The sequence below is a fragment of the Triticum aestivum genome, chromosome 4D (assembly GCF_018294505.1).
Source record: "Triticum aestivum cultivar Chinese Spring chromosome 4D, IWGSC CS RefSeq v2.1, whole genome shotgun sequence".
Classification (NCBI taxonomy): Eukaryota; Viridiplantae; Streptophyta; class Magnoliopsida; order Poales; family Poaceae; genus Triticum; species Triticum aestivum.
Genome location: NC_057805.1, coordinates 11,083,530 through 11,098,662, shown reverse-complemented (window position 1 = coordinate 11,098,662; position 15,133 = coordinate 11,083,530). Strand labels below are relative to the sequence as shown.

At 43.4% G+C, this 15,133-nt stretch overlaps 1 protein-coding gene and 1 pseudogene across 1 annotated transcript; one reads left to right on the top strand and one right to left on the bottom strand.

The window, feature by feature from the left end:
* The first annotated feature begins 1,525 nt into the window (after positions 1 to 1,525).
* Positions 1,526 to 9,360, top strand: LOC123099388 (protein argonaute 12-like; annotated as a pseudogene).
* Positions 9,361 to 10,623: 1,263 nt separating this feature from the next.
* LOC123099387 (uncharacterized) lies at positions 10,624 to 11,709 on the bottom strand. The gene is made up of 2 exons (XM_044521558.1): positions 11,009 to 11,709; positions 10,624 to 10,780 (listed from the first exon to the last, which is right to left on the bottom strand). The coding sequence occupies exons 1-2, from the start codon at positions 11,636 to 11,638 to the stop codon at positions 10,694 to 10,696; spliced, it is 717 nt and encodes a 238-aa protein (XP_044377493.1). The 5' UTR covers positions 11,639 to 11,709; the 3' UTR covers positions 10,624 to 10,693.
* Positions 11,710 to 15,133: the final 3,424 nt, after the last annotated feature.

Here is a 15,133-nt window from a genome sequence, read left to right as displayed (position 1 = left end):
CACAGAAGTAAACAACTGGCCAACAAATATGTGTTGCCAAACGCCTCCAAAAACATTTGCCAACATGCACAAACATAAATTATAAGATGATCTATATGCGACCTGAAGGGTATCACAAGAGTAATCCCCATTAGCCATTAAATGTGCACCCTAGATACATCAAAATGTATCAAATGGCTAGACGCATGCGGAATGATCGGTTAGCAATCTTCAACTCAACAATGAATGGTCTATATGTGATTTAAAGATATCGCAAAATTGAACTATTGGGCAGTAAATATTTAATGGTCAGGCGTGTTTTCGGTGGGCGAGGGGTGCAGAAGATAATCGGGAGGGACCGGCCAAGTGTGGAGGGTGGGGACGAGGGGAATGGTGCAAACCGTGTGAGGCGTTTAGCAATCGCAACATGCATGTGGCACGGGGCATGAGTGGGGTAGAGACCAGACTCTAGCGAGAGAGGGGACCAAGTGTTTTGCGATTTTCGTTTTCGTCATACACGTTAAAAAGTAGGCAAACCTTCCTTTTGCATATGTGCCTAGGCCCACTATCCAGCAAATATTAGTTGGCTAGACACGTGCAAAGGTAAAATATAAGATGGTCACTATATGATCTAAGGGTATCACATGACTTGGTAGGAAAAAATTGTTGGCTAGACGCATGCAAACATAAACTTTAGGATAACTGAGTGATCACAAAGAGTGAACCAACCTCTAGCTAGCCAGTTGTCGGCTGGATACATCCAAATGTATCTGTTGGCTAGACGCATGTAAAATTAAATTATGGAATGAATGGTATGCAATATAAGGGTATCACATAACTAAACAACAAATATGTGTTGGTCAAACGAGCATCCCAAAATATTTGCCAACGAGCCCAAACATAAATTATAGGATGATTCATATATACGACCTAAAGGGTACGTATCACAAGATTAGACCCCACTAGCCATTAAATGTGCACCCTATATATGCGTCGAAATGTAATGGCTAAACTAAACGTGTGCGGAATGATCGGTTAGCAATCTTCAACCCAAGAATGAATGGTCTAATATGTGATCTAAGGATATCGCAAAACTGAACTATTGGGCGGCAAATATTTACGATTAGACGCGTTTAAATTAAATTACTCCCTTCAATTCATATTAATTGTCATCGTTTTAGTGAGTAGTATTGATGATCTAAAAGATTATGCTCTGGAAATGTACTTTTTAAGTTGAATTTAATTATTATACGCTGGAAATGTGGTGCATGCCCTGGCTAGACTAAACATCATCAGGCGCCCGTTGCTCTTCGCACGCATCTCTAAGCTTTCCGGGCCCCATACCGCGGCAACGCGTGCGAACGCCTTACATGTGCAGTGTCACTGACCAGCGGGGCCGGACGGTCCCCTGGTTCACATGTCAGTGAGCGATTATAGGATGTTCATGCGTCGAAGTCTATGTGAAAAGGCACGTCCATCCGCGAAACAGACCCTGTATATATTCCCCGCCTCCTCCGCTTCCAACCTCATCGGCCGGTGGTTTTTCTTGGTTTCGTGCTGCCACTTCACTGGGGGTCGCGCCCACGATGTCCACGAGCGCTAGAGGTGGAGGCGGCCGGCACGGCGGCCGCGGTGGCGACCAGCAGGGTGCGGGAGGACGCGGTCGAGGCCGAGGAAGAGGCGGGGAGCAGCAGGATGCCCACCGTGGCCAGGGCGGCGGCGCCGACGCCGGGGTCCAGCGCGGTGGCCATCGCGACGCCGGGCGAGGCCACTTGGGCGCTCATCGAGGCGGGCTAGGCCGAGGCGGCTTGGAGGTGGGGGCGGTGGAGCGTCCCGTGGGCGCGGGGCGCGGCCGGCCGCCGGCAACGGCGACGGTTCCGGGTCAGGCAGAGGTGGAGGCGCTGAGCGGAGAGATGGAGAGGAGGTTGGCGGTGTCGGAGGCGGTCCAGGGGTCTTCGTCCTCGGCGCCGGCGGCGGCCGCCACGGGAGCCCAGGAGTCGCAGGTGGCCGTGGTCGTGCCGCCTCGGAATCTGCCTCCGGCGTCGAGCAAGTCGACGGGGTTCCATGCGCGGCCGGGGTACGGGACGGCCGGCAAGAGGTGCCGGGTGCGCGCCAACCATCTCCTCGTGCAGGTCGCCGGCAAGGAGATCTACCACTACGATGTACGTAATGTGTTGCTTTCGCTCACGTGGTGCTCTTCTTTTGGGAAGACTTCTCTCTAAAATAGGCTAGGTTTTGAGCTTTCAAGGGATTGGCTAGCTGTCAGGTAACTGAAAATCAGATTTGGGTCAGTTGATTCGCTCTGAGCCGTCGGATGCAAGATGGTTGACCAGATCAGCTTCTTCAACCTCATCACTGTTCATCTTCTTCAACCTTGAACCGCGGATCTAGCACCGGGGTAACCACCCGCGGCCGGCAGCGCTCCCGGGCCAGCCTCTCCGCTCCGCCAACCGCCGCCTTGTTGCCGCCGCCCCCGGCCATCCCTCTAACCGCGGCCATGAACCTTTTTTTCCGGCGAACCTACACCCCCACCCCCAACATGCCTAAGATAGATAGTGGGGCCGCCTGCCACCCTAAGATAGACCCAACGGGCTTCTCCAGCGAGCCGAGGACTGCATCTTCCTTCTCTCCGGCGGCTTCTTCCTTCCTTCCTTCCTTCCAAAATCGACTGACCCAAAAACTATTTTCAGGTGACTTACAAGTAGCTATTGTGAGCTTTAAAACCCTTAGAACATGGCTATCATTGGCAATGCATTAATCCCTAATAGCTTGTAGAGGAATAGGAGTATATGTTCATTTCACATCCACCTTAATTTGCAGTAAATTTGATTGGCATGCTGGACTAATTTTGCAAATCAAGGTCAGTTTAAGGTCACTTGGAAGTGGCTTTGCCACATACATCGATCACCCAATTTTGTAGTGCAGGCATGAGTTTTGAGTTCCTGTTTCAGAAATATTTTGGTCATCGCTGAAATCACCAATTTAGTTATTTCGGTTTTCATTTTGGTGAAATGGCCAAAATTTCAACTTGAATTAACTAAGATCCAAGCAAATATTTTAAAATTTCAAAACAATAATTTGAATTTCTATGTACTACTGAAATTGCTGAAATATTTTGACCGAAAGGCAATTATTTCAGTATGTACCGAAATGAATGAAATTTCCGAAATTACACTGAAAGTGAGAACCATAATTACAGCCTAGACATCAGCAGGATTCACTTTGGCAGAGATTTATGAAAGCCTGGTGGTTTCAGTGGTTACCAAAATATTTACGGTTTAATCAAATAAAATGCAGTGAAAACTGAATCAGGGCCCAACTTAATTTGTTTATTTATCAAATTTCATAAAAAAGGTTGAATTTTTGTCAAAGTCAAACGAAATTTTGGCACATTGGCCTAATCTGATATGCAAATTTGGTAGGAAAAATACGATTTACCTGTTCTCATTCTTATGTTGTTTATAACAATTCTTTGAGTTGCCTACATTGAATATATTTTTCTCAAAACACACCTAAGGTGTGTCATCTGTACTCTGTCGAATAGTTGATCATATATGTCAAATTAATTATCAATTTGCATAGATTTGTTTCTCAGTATTAGGGTCATTCAGTTGTTGTCAAATGCTTTGAAAGATGTTATTATAATCTTTCTTTTATCTCATGACACCGGTTGATTTGAATAGCAATTGCTAAATTATTATTGATATAGGTATCAATCAGTCCTGAATCGATGGCTCGTGAGAGGAACAGATCTATAATTAATGAACTTGTTAGATTGCATAAACAACATTTGGATGGGAGATTGCCTGTTTATGATGGAAGAAAGGGAATGTTTACTGCAGCTCCACTGCCATTTAAAACCAAAGAATTTATTGTCAAAGTATCAAATACCGAGAGAGGATACCAGGGGTATGATGTTTTCCATATTTCTGATGTAGTTGTAATTTATGTATCACTTGTGTTAATCCTTCTCTTTTTCAGGGAAAAGGAGTATAAGGTCACCATAAAGGAAGTTGCAAAACTAAATCTATACAATCTTCAGCAATTCTTGGCTGGTAGGCAGAGAGAACTGCCGCAGGACACTATCCAGGCTCTTGATATCGCTCTGAGGGAAACCCCCACTGCAAAGTAATGTGTCCAGAGATATTTGATTCATATAGAACAGCACATGTTTATTGGCAGAGCGTGTCTTCCTATTGCTTGAGGCCGTGCTTGTTATTCTAGTTCCTTCATACATAGATTTATTTTGCTTGCTGATTTTTGACAGGTATACACCCATCTCAAGATCATTTTTCTCAAAATCATTTGGACATGGTGGTGACATTGGCAGCGGGGTGGAATGCTGGCGAGGGTATTATCAGAGCCTGCGCCCCACACAGATGGGATTGTCACTGAATATTGGTATAGTAACATACTGGTTTCTACCTATAATAACTTACTGCACAAGATATTGTTCTTCTCTTCATGAAAGAAGTGTGTACTTCCTCCGTTCACTAATGTACGACCTATTAGCTATTTCAATATTGACTACATGATACTAAAATGAGTGAACATGCGTACATACGAATCAAGAGAAAGCTAAAATGTCTTATATTAATGAACGGAGGGAGGTGCACCCATCTCTTATAAACTAACCATATCATTGCAAGATCTATCTTTGCTTGTGAAACACAAAGTATGCATTCCACAGTTTTCATATTAATTTAAGTGCTTTTTCGAACTTCATCGTCAGTATGAAGCTCTGGAGTTCATTACTTAAAATCCTTTGTCTGTTTGATGAATTTTATATTTTCCCTATGCAGATATTTCTGCAACAGCATTTTACAAAGCTCAACCAGTTATGGATTTTGCACTGGAATATCTTAACATCCGGGGTGATGCTCCAAGGCGTTTGTTCGACCAGGATCGCCTGAAAGTATGTACCATGATACAGCTTTATTTGCATCCTTTGTCATTCTTTACTGTACCAAAATATATATAATGGTTGAAGTTGATCCTGTTTTGTCCTTTTCTGCTTTGTAGCTAAAGAAAGCCCTCAAGGGAGTCTGAGTTGTGGCAACGCATCGACCTGATATATCCATTCGTTACAAAATTACTGGGATAACCTCAGCTCCGCTAAATGAATTGACGTATTTGTTACCTCTTTTGTACTCATCGTTTTCTTTAGTGGCATCGCATTTCATTTATTATATCATGCCATACTCTTACGTAATTTTGTTCACTTTTTACAGATTTGACCTAGACGGGACAAGGGTATCAGTTGTCCAGTACTTTAAACGCCAATATGATTACTCTTTGAAATATATACAGTGGCCATGCCTTCAAGCTGGCAGTGATAGCAGGCCAACATATTTGCCTATGGAGGTTTCCTTTTTCTTTGAATCCTGATCTATCTGATTGCTTAAAACCAATTAATAGGGCGGATACATATGCATACTTATATATGTAAACTTCTTCAGGTTTTGTCTGATGCACCCATATGTAATTAGAATTATCCTTTTGTATGCAGGTTTGCAACATACTTGGAGGACAACGCTATTCGAGAAAGCTAAATGAGCGTCAAGTCACAAACATATTGAGGTTGGCATGTGAGAGGCCAGATAAAAGGGAGGGTAGTATCGTGGAGGTGAATTATCTATTTATTTGAATTTTTTTATGTTAAGTGGAGGTGAATTTGTTAGTTGCTCACATTTGACCTCTTTGTTGTTTACATTTAGATATACAGTTTTTGTTCTTGTCTTGTGCTTTTTTATTATGTTATTATAAAATTGATATACCATTTTGTATTATCAGGTTATTAATAGAAACAACTATGGCATTGATGATAATGCAAAAGAATTTGGAATTAAGGTGATGAACCAACTAGCATTGGTCGATGCTCGTGTGCTGCCTCCTCCAAGGGTACATGTTTTTTATTTATACTAAAGAATAATCTCATTAAAACTTTGAGCGCAGTGTCTCCTCATGAAATTGTTCTGTTTTTTAGCTTAAATACCATCAGTCTGGACGAGAACAAATATGTAATCCATCGGTAGGACAGTGGAACATGAATAACAAGGTATTTTGAGCTATTTATCTTTTTTTTAATCATTTTCTTAAATACTTCAGTTGCACTAATTTGCAACTAATTCTGTTTTCACAAGCAATATAATTGCTACTGGCAGTTTGTGCAATTACAATGTTATGTGGTCTCTTAAGGCATATGTACTTACTAGTTGATACTTAGTCAGGGTAACACATCTCCCTCTAGAGATCATCTCTTTTTCTTCTCGTTTTTGCTGACAATTGTAATTATGTTCGAGAAATCATTAAAAAAACGTTTTTGTGTTGGTCATGGTAATGTTTCAACATATTTGGTGGTATAATATTTTTATATTCTGGGTTAAAATATGAGCTTGCATTTTCAGAGAATGATAAATGGAGGGTCCATCAGGCACTGGGCCTGTGTTTCATTTGGCTCTCGGTTGCAATGGAATGATGTTAGCGTGTTCTGCGACCATTTGGTTGGCACCTGCAATAACATGGGCATGGTAAAAATACTTTCACAACTCAGAATACAATGCTGTTTATAATATAATGTATGGGTGATTTGACTGTCTTTTTCTTCTTTTGATGTAGCAAGTAAGTGAGACACCGTGTGTGGACATTGTTCAGGCATGCCAGGGTAACTTAGAAGCTGTAAAAAATATATATAGACAATCTGCTCAAGTGCTTGCTCAGCAAGGTTTGGAAGGAGAAAACCTTGAGTTACTATTTGTAGTATTACCTGATGGACCTAATGCAAGTGATTGTTATGGTAAGCACATCAAATGGCTTTTCAGGGTGATGGGAATTTTTTTTTGCTGTGCTGTAGTAACCTTTCGTGCATATACAGGAAGAGTAAAGCGGCTTTGTGAAATTGAGCTTGGTTTAATAACTCAGTGCTGTTTACCTAAGCATGTTCAGAGAGCTGGCACACAGTATCTACAAAATATGGCCCTTAAGATCAATGTTAAGGTAGGATAAACTGTGCAAGTGCATGCATTGTGGCTCTAATTCGGAGGTCAATCATTCCGCTGACAATTTTAACTTAGGTTGGTGGTCGGAACACCGTACTAGAAAATGCATTGCTTCGGAGGATACCTCTGTTGACAGATAAGCCTACAATTATATTTGGAGCAGATGTGACCCACCCATCTCCTGGGGAGGATGTGTCTCCATCTATTGCAGCGGTTTGTGCCCTGACAATCTTTGTACTTTCTCTTATAGCGTCGCTGTTCAATTATTTTGCTCGAGACCTAGTGTTTTGAGGTTTGATGTTTTTTTCATCATTGAAGTGCATGTACTAGAAACTATAGTTTAGCAAATGTACTCTTGTCAACTGATGTATATCTGTTTGTTCACACATGACTTAAGAAAAACTCATGCTTTAGAAAAAAATCCATTTTATAAAGCATGGGTTTGAGAAAGTTTATGAGATAAAACCTCCTTTGATGTTGAGAATATGAGTTCATACTGGGAAGAAATGAGATAATTTACCTCAAAGTTGTGGAATGACATATATTTAGATAAAATTTATATAACTAAACAGACATATATTGCACCAGAAAGTTTTTTTTCTAGAATTTTTTTTAGAAGCCATGTACTGTTCTTACTATATTGTAGAACTAGATCATGTCATATTTTTGTTCTTGCGCTGTGGTTCCAGTTTCTACAATGTAATGTTAAAGCTTTCACAGGTTGTTGCGTCGATGGATTGGCCTGAAGTGTCTAAGTACACATGCTTGGTGTCTTCACAAGGTCATAGGGAAGAAATCATAGCTGACCTTTTCACGGAAGTGAAAGATCCACAGAAGGGGGTTATATATGGTGGAATGATAAGGTAACGTTGGATATGCCAGTGTCTGTTACTGTTGTTTTTTTCCTAATGTAATATTTGTTGTGGATAAATGTCTCTGTTGCAGAGAGTTGCTTTTGTCCTTCTATAAAGCAAACAAGTCTTGCAAACCTGGAAGGATAATATTTTACCGGTTAGTGAAGGAAATTATTTGTGCTCTGATTTCTGAATCAATGCCTTTGTTGTCTGTACTGAGAGCTTGTTTGCTTTCCTTGCAGAGATGGTGTTAGTGAAGGCCAATTTAGCCAGGTCTTGCTTTATGAAATGGATGTAATATACAGGGTATTCTTTTTGCCTCCTTTATTTCTCTCTGTTTCTATATTGTATTTGATTTTATTTAGTCGGTTGCAGAGAATAATAACATAGACCTTTGGAATTGTATTTGATTTTATCTTGTTGTTTGCTCTCTCCTAGGCTTGCTCTAGCTTAGAGAACGGTTACCTTCCTCAAGTTACATTTGTTGTGGTGCAAAAGCGGCATCACACACGGCTCTTCCCGGAAGATCATCGTTCAGGGGCCATGGCAGATCGAAGTGGAAACATCCTACCTGGTAAACTAAATTTGCTAAGCAAGTAATTATCTTGACACATAACATTAGGTTGACTTTTTTACTAACTACATATGTTGTTGTCAGGTACCGTTGTTGATACAAAGATATGCCATCCCAGTGAGTTTGATTTTTACCTCTGTAGTCATGCCGGCATTCAGGTAACAGCTGATCCTTACTGGCGCACTTCCAGATCCTTATTTTCTCCTTTGATGCATACAACACTTTAGTACCCTTTCACATTGGAGTAATGTAATGGCAATTGCATATGCCTATCAGGGAACGAGCCGTCCAACTCATTACCATGTCCTCTTCGATGACAATAATTTCACCGCCGATGCGTTACAAACACTGACTTACAATCTGTGCTACACGTAAGCAGTTTTCGGTAGTTTTTACTGCAACCCTCTGCTAAAAATATCATCCCCTCTCACTGATGCCTGTCCTAACTATTCTGTCTGTCTCACAGTTACGCACGGTGCACGCGGTCCGTCTCGATTGGTACGTCTTGATGTGTAATTTTGCATTGTCTGATATCTACCTTTTGCCCGAGTGTCCGATGTCGCTCCCTATAGCCATGTATCTCATTTTCCTTCACAGCCAATTGGCAGTTAATTTTCTGTTCCATTTGTTCCAAATTAACAGTTCCTCCAGCATACTATGCGCACTTGGCGGCTTTCCGGGCGCGGCACTACCTGGATGACAATCACTCTGATCAGGGATCATCTTCTGTGGGCGGCACCCGAAGGTTTGATCAAGCTGTCCCGGTAAAGCCACTGCCCAAAGTTAAGGAGAGTGTCAGGCAGTTCATGTTCTATTGCTGAAGACCGATCTCGCATTTTCTGGAAATAGTTGACGGTTTTGCACCTGTGGAACCTGCAAATGTTATAGGCCAAAATGCGTACTATGATGTCTTGTTTGGAAAATTCTGTGATGTGATACAGTGTTGAAAATTAAATACTTTGTTTGAACAATCATGGTCCCCACCTGAATGCATTATTCAAATTGTCAATCTAGTTGGCCGCAGTTACAAGGCTTGTGATGTTACGCTAGAGGAGGCATTACTGTGTAATGCCACAATCCTTGTAACAACATAGCTTCCTAAATCCACGAGTCCATGGGGTAAAATCTAAAGCTATATTCTTGATAGTTAGAAGGGTTGGGTGGTTCTTGTAGTGGATGACTTGGACGTTATGAGAGTCCCAAATTCTCCAAAGGACTGAGAGAGCGACAGATGGGCAAATACGTGTTGAGAAGCCGTGTTGTTGGCAATGTTGTAAGATGTGGGGCATATGTGTCGCGTCTTAACCTGAATCACTATTGGGAGCTATATTCTTGTGAAAGAGGTTAACTTTGGACTTGATCCTTTCTCGAAAGAGAAGCCATCCGAAGATGACTTTTGATGGGGACTTTGGATCACTAAATTAGGTCTTAGAACTCTTCATGCATGATAAGATTATAGGCCTTGCAGGTGGAGAAGCGACCACTCCCCTAACGGAGCCGGCTTGACCTTGTCAATGACAGCCGGGAAGTCTTTGTGCATGTGCCCCTAAGGACCAGCGCCCTGTAGCCGCAATCGTCGCAGCTGAACCCTTGCATAGATCTGAAGCATTTGACACCAAAAGTCGCCACATGACGAGAAACCCTAATCCTACCGTCCCAACGAGACGGCATGAATTGTTCGTGGCATTCAAACTATGTCCAATTGGACGAAGTCGAGGAAGATCGAAGCCCGAAAGACAAATTTGAAGAAGAAATGCGGCCATCCCCGCCCGATCAAAGCCCATGAAGTATGGATTGTTCATGGCATTTAGAAAATCCAGAGGCGATCCCTGGAGGAGGATCCAGAGGGGGCGATTTGTTCGTTGGGAGCACCTCCCCCTAGCTGCCGAATTCGTTTCGATCAACCCTCCCCTCCTGGAGGCTGATTGCCGGTTATTCAGGCCAATGAACAAACATCACCACGCAATGCGCATGATACATTCACAAGAGCAATACGGACGGGTACAAGCTCAAAGATATAGAAATAAGCGTCGGGCATGTTGAGTATTTCACAAAGCAGCAAAAATTCCTAATCGATACTTGTATCATCTGTGGTAGGCATTTTGCAGCATGGGTTGCACGGACTTGCAACTACGTACGTGCATGCATCAGAAAATTAAGATGGGCCTGACTGAGCTGGATATATATATATATATATATATATATATATAGATGTGGATCGATCGAGCCAACTAACTATAGTTTGTTCACTTTCGTATCTCAATCAAATAGTGCACGCCCGCCGGATCTCAATCGTGGCTGGGGGACTTGTTGCCAAGGAAGACGTCGGTGAGAACAGTCTTGGACTGCAGCGAGGCCTTGAGTATCTCCAAACCCTGCAAATCAATACGAACGGTGGTAATTTCAGCCAGTTGACAGACCCACCCAACAACCCAGACCAGAGCATGCATGGTGAGTACGCACGGCTGGAATTATGTGATTGTGCAATTACCAAAATCGTGAAGTTAAAAACATGATCAAGATTGTTCCTTCTTTTTTTGAAATGAAATAAAAGTAGGGATAATTATACTGAAGAAGATGCATGGAGTAGATGGATGACTCACCTCCTTGTATCCGATCTGCACGGTCTTCTCCTGGAGCGCGGTGAGATCCGTGACCGCGAAGGTGTTGAGCAGTGTGATGCTGGAGATGGCTGACATGGGCGACACCGCGAGGCTGTCCATCACCGTGTACGTCACGACGCCCCGCACGAATCCATCTGCTGCACCGGCAGGCGGCGCGTACTGGATTTGGGTCGTCATCGCATTGGAACATCGGGGACACTTGGTGCCGCTCACGTCCGTCACGTAGTCGCGGCAAACGCTGTAAGAGGCGATGGAGCACTTGAAGAATCTGTTGGACGGAGCCGGCGGCGGCGTCGGGGCCGGCAGGCCGAGGAGGGCGCTGTTGGCCGGTGAGCGGGCCATGACGGGGCGGAGGATCTCTTCCTTGGCCGCGCCGGGCTGGACGTAGGTTCCGTCGAGCTTCTCGACGCTGCGGTAGAGGTCGCCGGCGCTCCCCACCATGGACTTGGCGCCGATCAGCTTGACGACCGTGCCGATCGGAAGGGCGAGGAGGGAGAAGAGGAAGTCCACCACGTCCTTGCCGGCCTCCGCGAACAGCACGCGGCGCCCCTTGGTGTCGACGAGGAGCTTCATGCTCAGCGTGGTGGTGGCGGCGGTGCTGCCCGTCATTTCGATCGGTCGGCGGCGGATACCTAGGTCTACAACTACGACGCGCCCTGCTAGGTTTTCTGCGCTGGGCCTCTTCTCTCTCCATATATATAGTACGTGATGAACGACGTGCTCGAAAAATTCGGGGTGCATGCATGCCACAATCACGGCCGGTTGTTAACTTGTGGACTCCATGGTGCGTATCCCTGAGAATTTTTTTAGACAACACATCAATAACGTACCTTATCTTTATAGAAGAGAGAAAGAGCAATGTACAAGAAGCTGACGAGTAGATGCAAACATCACTGTCGGCAACAGCCATTTTACAACCAACACAAAGAACTAAAGCCTACTCTCTCACAAATCGCGACAAACCTCCGACTCCTACTCCAGCCGTTCTTCAGTCCTAAACTTCTCGCAAAATAGTATCTACCAATTCTAGCGGCGACTTTTGTTGCCTCGCCCTGTTGAAGACGCGTGCGTTCCTTTGCTTCCAACAACACCCACGCGACCGCGATGACCAGAGTATCAAACCCACGTTTGTGCGTATCCCTGAGATTCATTGGTGCTACACGTTTGATGGTCACTTCGTCCGTGAGCCTGTGGATTTGTCTCCCCTCTTGCCGTCGCTCCGAGGCTGGTGACGGGCAGAGGAATCCCGGTGCCTCCGCTCCAAATATTAGTTTAGGTTAGAGTTTTTTAGTTCTCGCAGGTACGACGCTCCAGCGGATGGCGGCGCTTCTTTTTTGAGTTCATCTTCCGAGCTCCCACCCTTCTAGAGTTCGTCTATTTGGACATAGTCAATGAAGCCCCGACGTAGATTCATGTCGTCTCCTTTGGGCGGTGGGGTTAGGGTTCCTCATCATGCGGCTCATCTTTTTTGAGTTTGTCTTCCGAGTTTTGATCCTCTTCAAATGCTTTGTACTTTGGGTGAACTTTAATAACTGATCTGTATCATTTTTGCAAAAAAAATACTAGATGGGCACAAAAACACAAAAATGACTCATTTTCCAAAGCTGTGTCATAGTGAGAGTAACTTAGCTAGTAACATAATGCACCCCAAGATAAGTTTGCTTATGTGACATGTAATTAATGAGAAGATATGTGTTTAGAGTAACATAATATGTTACCATCACATAACACTTCCGAAGAAAATATGTGTCTACAAGCTAATAAATACAACCACCTATGACACTATCTTTGTGTTACTCTCCATTATGGCGGTAGTAACATAGACTAGTGTCATATGCATGACATTAGTGTAAGTTACTCAACACCATGATTCTACAACAAAATGATTAATTTTTCTATACCGCTCAATAAGCATTACTTCATCCCCCCCCCCCCCCCCCCCCCCCCCACAATCAAGCAGCATTGATATCGGAATATAAAGGGTGGAATTGGTTCAGAAATCAGTATACGCAGACTATTATTAACACCATGATTCCATACTCACGCATTCAAGTGTTCACTGAGATGTATAAATTGTCAGGACTTCATTTAGATCATTTTCTTCGTGCATTTCACTATATTTTGTTACATAAACTACAACCATCTGCACAATGAACCATTCACCACAATGCAGATATACAATCATCCATGATTCTATTTAAGAGTAGTTGCTTAAAACAATCTCACCAGGGAAGAAACCATACCACTAAATCACTTCGCAGAAGAAACCATACACTAAATCACTTTGTAGAAGAAACCATACACTAAATCACCTTGCACAAGAAACCATACCACTACATCTTGTTTCTATTCCGGAATTTGTTTTTCCAAAATGTTCAGATATTTGCTCATCTTTATGATGATGGATCCACCGTTGTGTTTGAGATCCTAGAATGCATCAAACCACCTTTGTTACAGATGTTGTTGCACCAATGATATTGCACCTTTCACAAGCTAGCATAGTTCAACGGGAGATGATAATATATTAGCAAGGCCTCTCAATGAGAAGCAATCGAAAAAAAGGAGACGTGAATTTCATATCGAATGCACAAAAAAATTACCAACGAATGTGCAACACAGAAATCACCGGCACAACGGGAACATGTATTGAAATTCTTAATCTATATTATCAGTCCTAAAAAAACCTCAATTACCTTTCCAAAAATTATATCCCGTTGCGGAACTCTGTAGTGAAAATTGCTGGAATTTTATCTATTTATGGGCCAGCCTAATAACAATTTCAGAAATTCCTAATAAATCCTAGAGGCCCACTTAGCTCATTTGTGCAAGGCAAGGGGCATTACTAAAGTTTAGTCCCACATTGCTAGTTTAGAGGGAGTTTGACCTATTTATAAGGGAGATTCTTTCCCCACATGTATGAGTATGAGAACAAGAGGGACATCCACGCGCGCTCCTTCCTCTTGCCACTGGTTCTAATCTCTGTGCTGCTGTTGTCTTCCTCATCCTGGCTTGCTGCGTGCACCGCAGGTCGGGACAATAGGCCTCCGAAACTTCACCTCTTTGAGTCCTGTACAGGTGCTTCATCACGGACGATCCAGACGCCGACGACGCTGGAGAGGATACCAACCCCAAGACCGGTACTTGATACGTCCATTTTGCATCATGTTTTCTTACTGATATTTATGATGTTTTTATAAATAATAATGCTTTTTGGAGTAATTCTAATGCCTTTTCTCTCATAATTTGCAAGGTACACGCCAAGAGGGAGAATTCCGCCAGCTGGAAATCTGGACCTGAAAAAGCTACGTCAGGCTACCTATTCTGCACAACTCCAAACAAGCCGAAACTTCGCGGAGATTTTTTATGGAATATTTGAAGAATATTTGAGCAAATAAGTACCAGAGGGGGCCCACCAGGTGGGCACAACCCACTTGGGCGCGTCAGGGAGCCCAGGCGCGCCCTGGTGGGTTGTGCTTATCTAGGCCCACCTCCGGTGCCCATCTTCTGGTATATAAGTCATTTTGACCTAGAAAAATAAGGAGAGGACTTTCGGGACGAAGCGCCGCCATCTCGAGGCGGAACTTGGACAGGAGCACTTTTGCCCTCCGGCGGAGAAATTCTGCCGGAGGAACTTCCCTCCCGGAGGGGGAAATCGTCGTCATCATCATCACCAACAACTCTCCCATCTTGGGGAGGGCAATCTCCATCAACATCTTCAACAGCACCAACTCCTCTCAAACCCTAGTTCATCTCTTGTGTTCAATCTTGTTACCAGAACTATAGATTGGTGCTTGTGGGTGACTAGTGGTGTTGACTACATCTTGTAGTTGATTACTATATGGTTTATTTGGTGGAAAGATTACATGTTCAGATCCAATTTGCTATTTAATACCCCTCTGATCTTGAGCATGATTATCATTTGTGAGTAGTTACTTTTGTTCTTGAGGTCATGGGAGAAATCATGTTTCAAGTAATCATGTGAATTTGATATGTGTTCGATATTTTGATAGTATGTATGTTGTGATTCCCTTAGTGGTGTCATGTGAACGTCTACTACATGACACTTCACCATATTTGGGCCTAAAGGAATGCATTGTGGAGTAG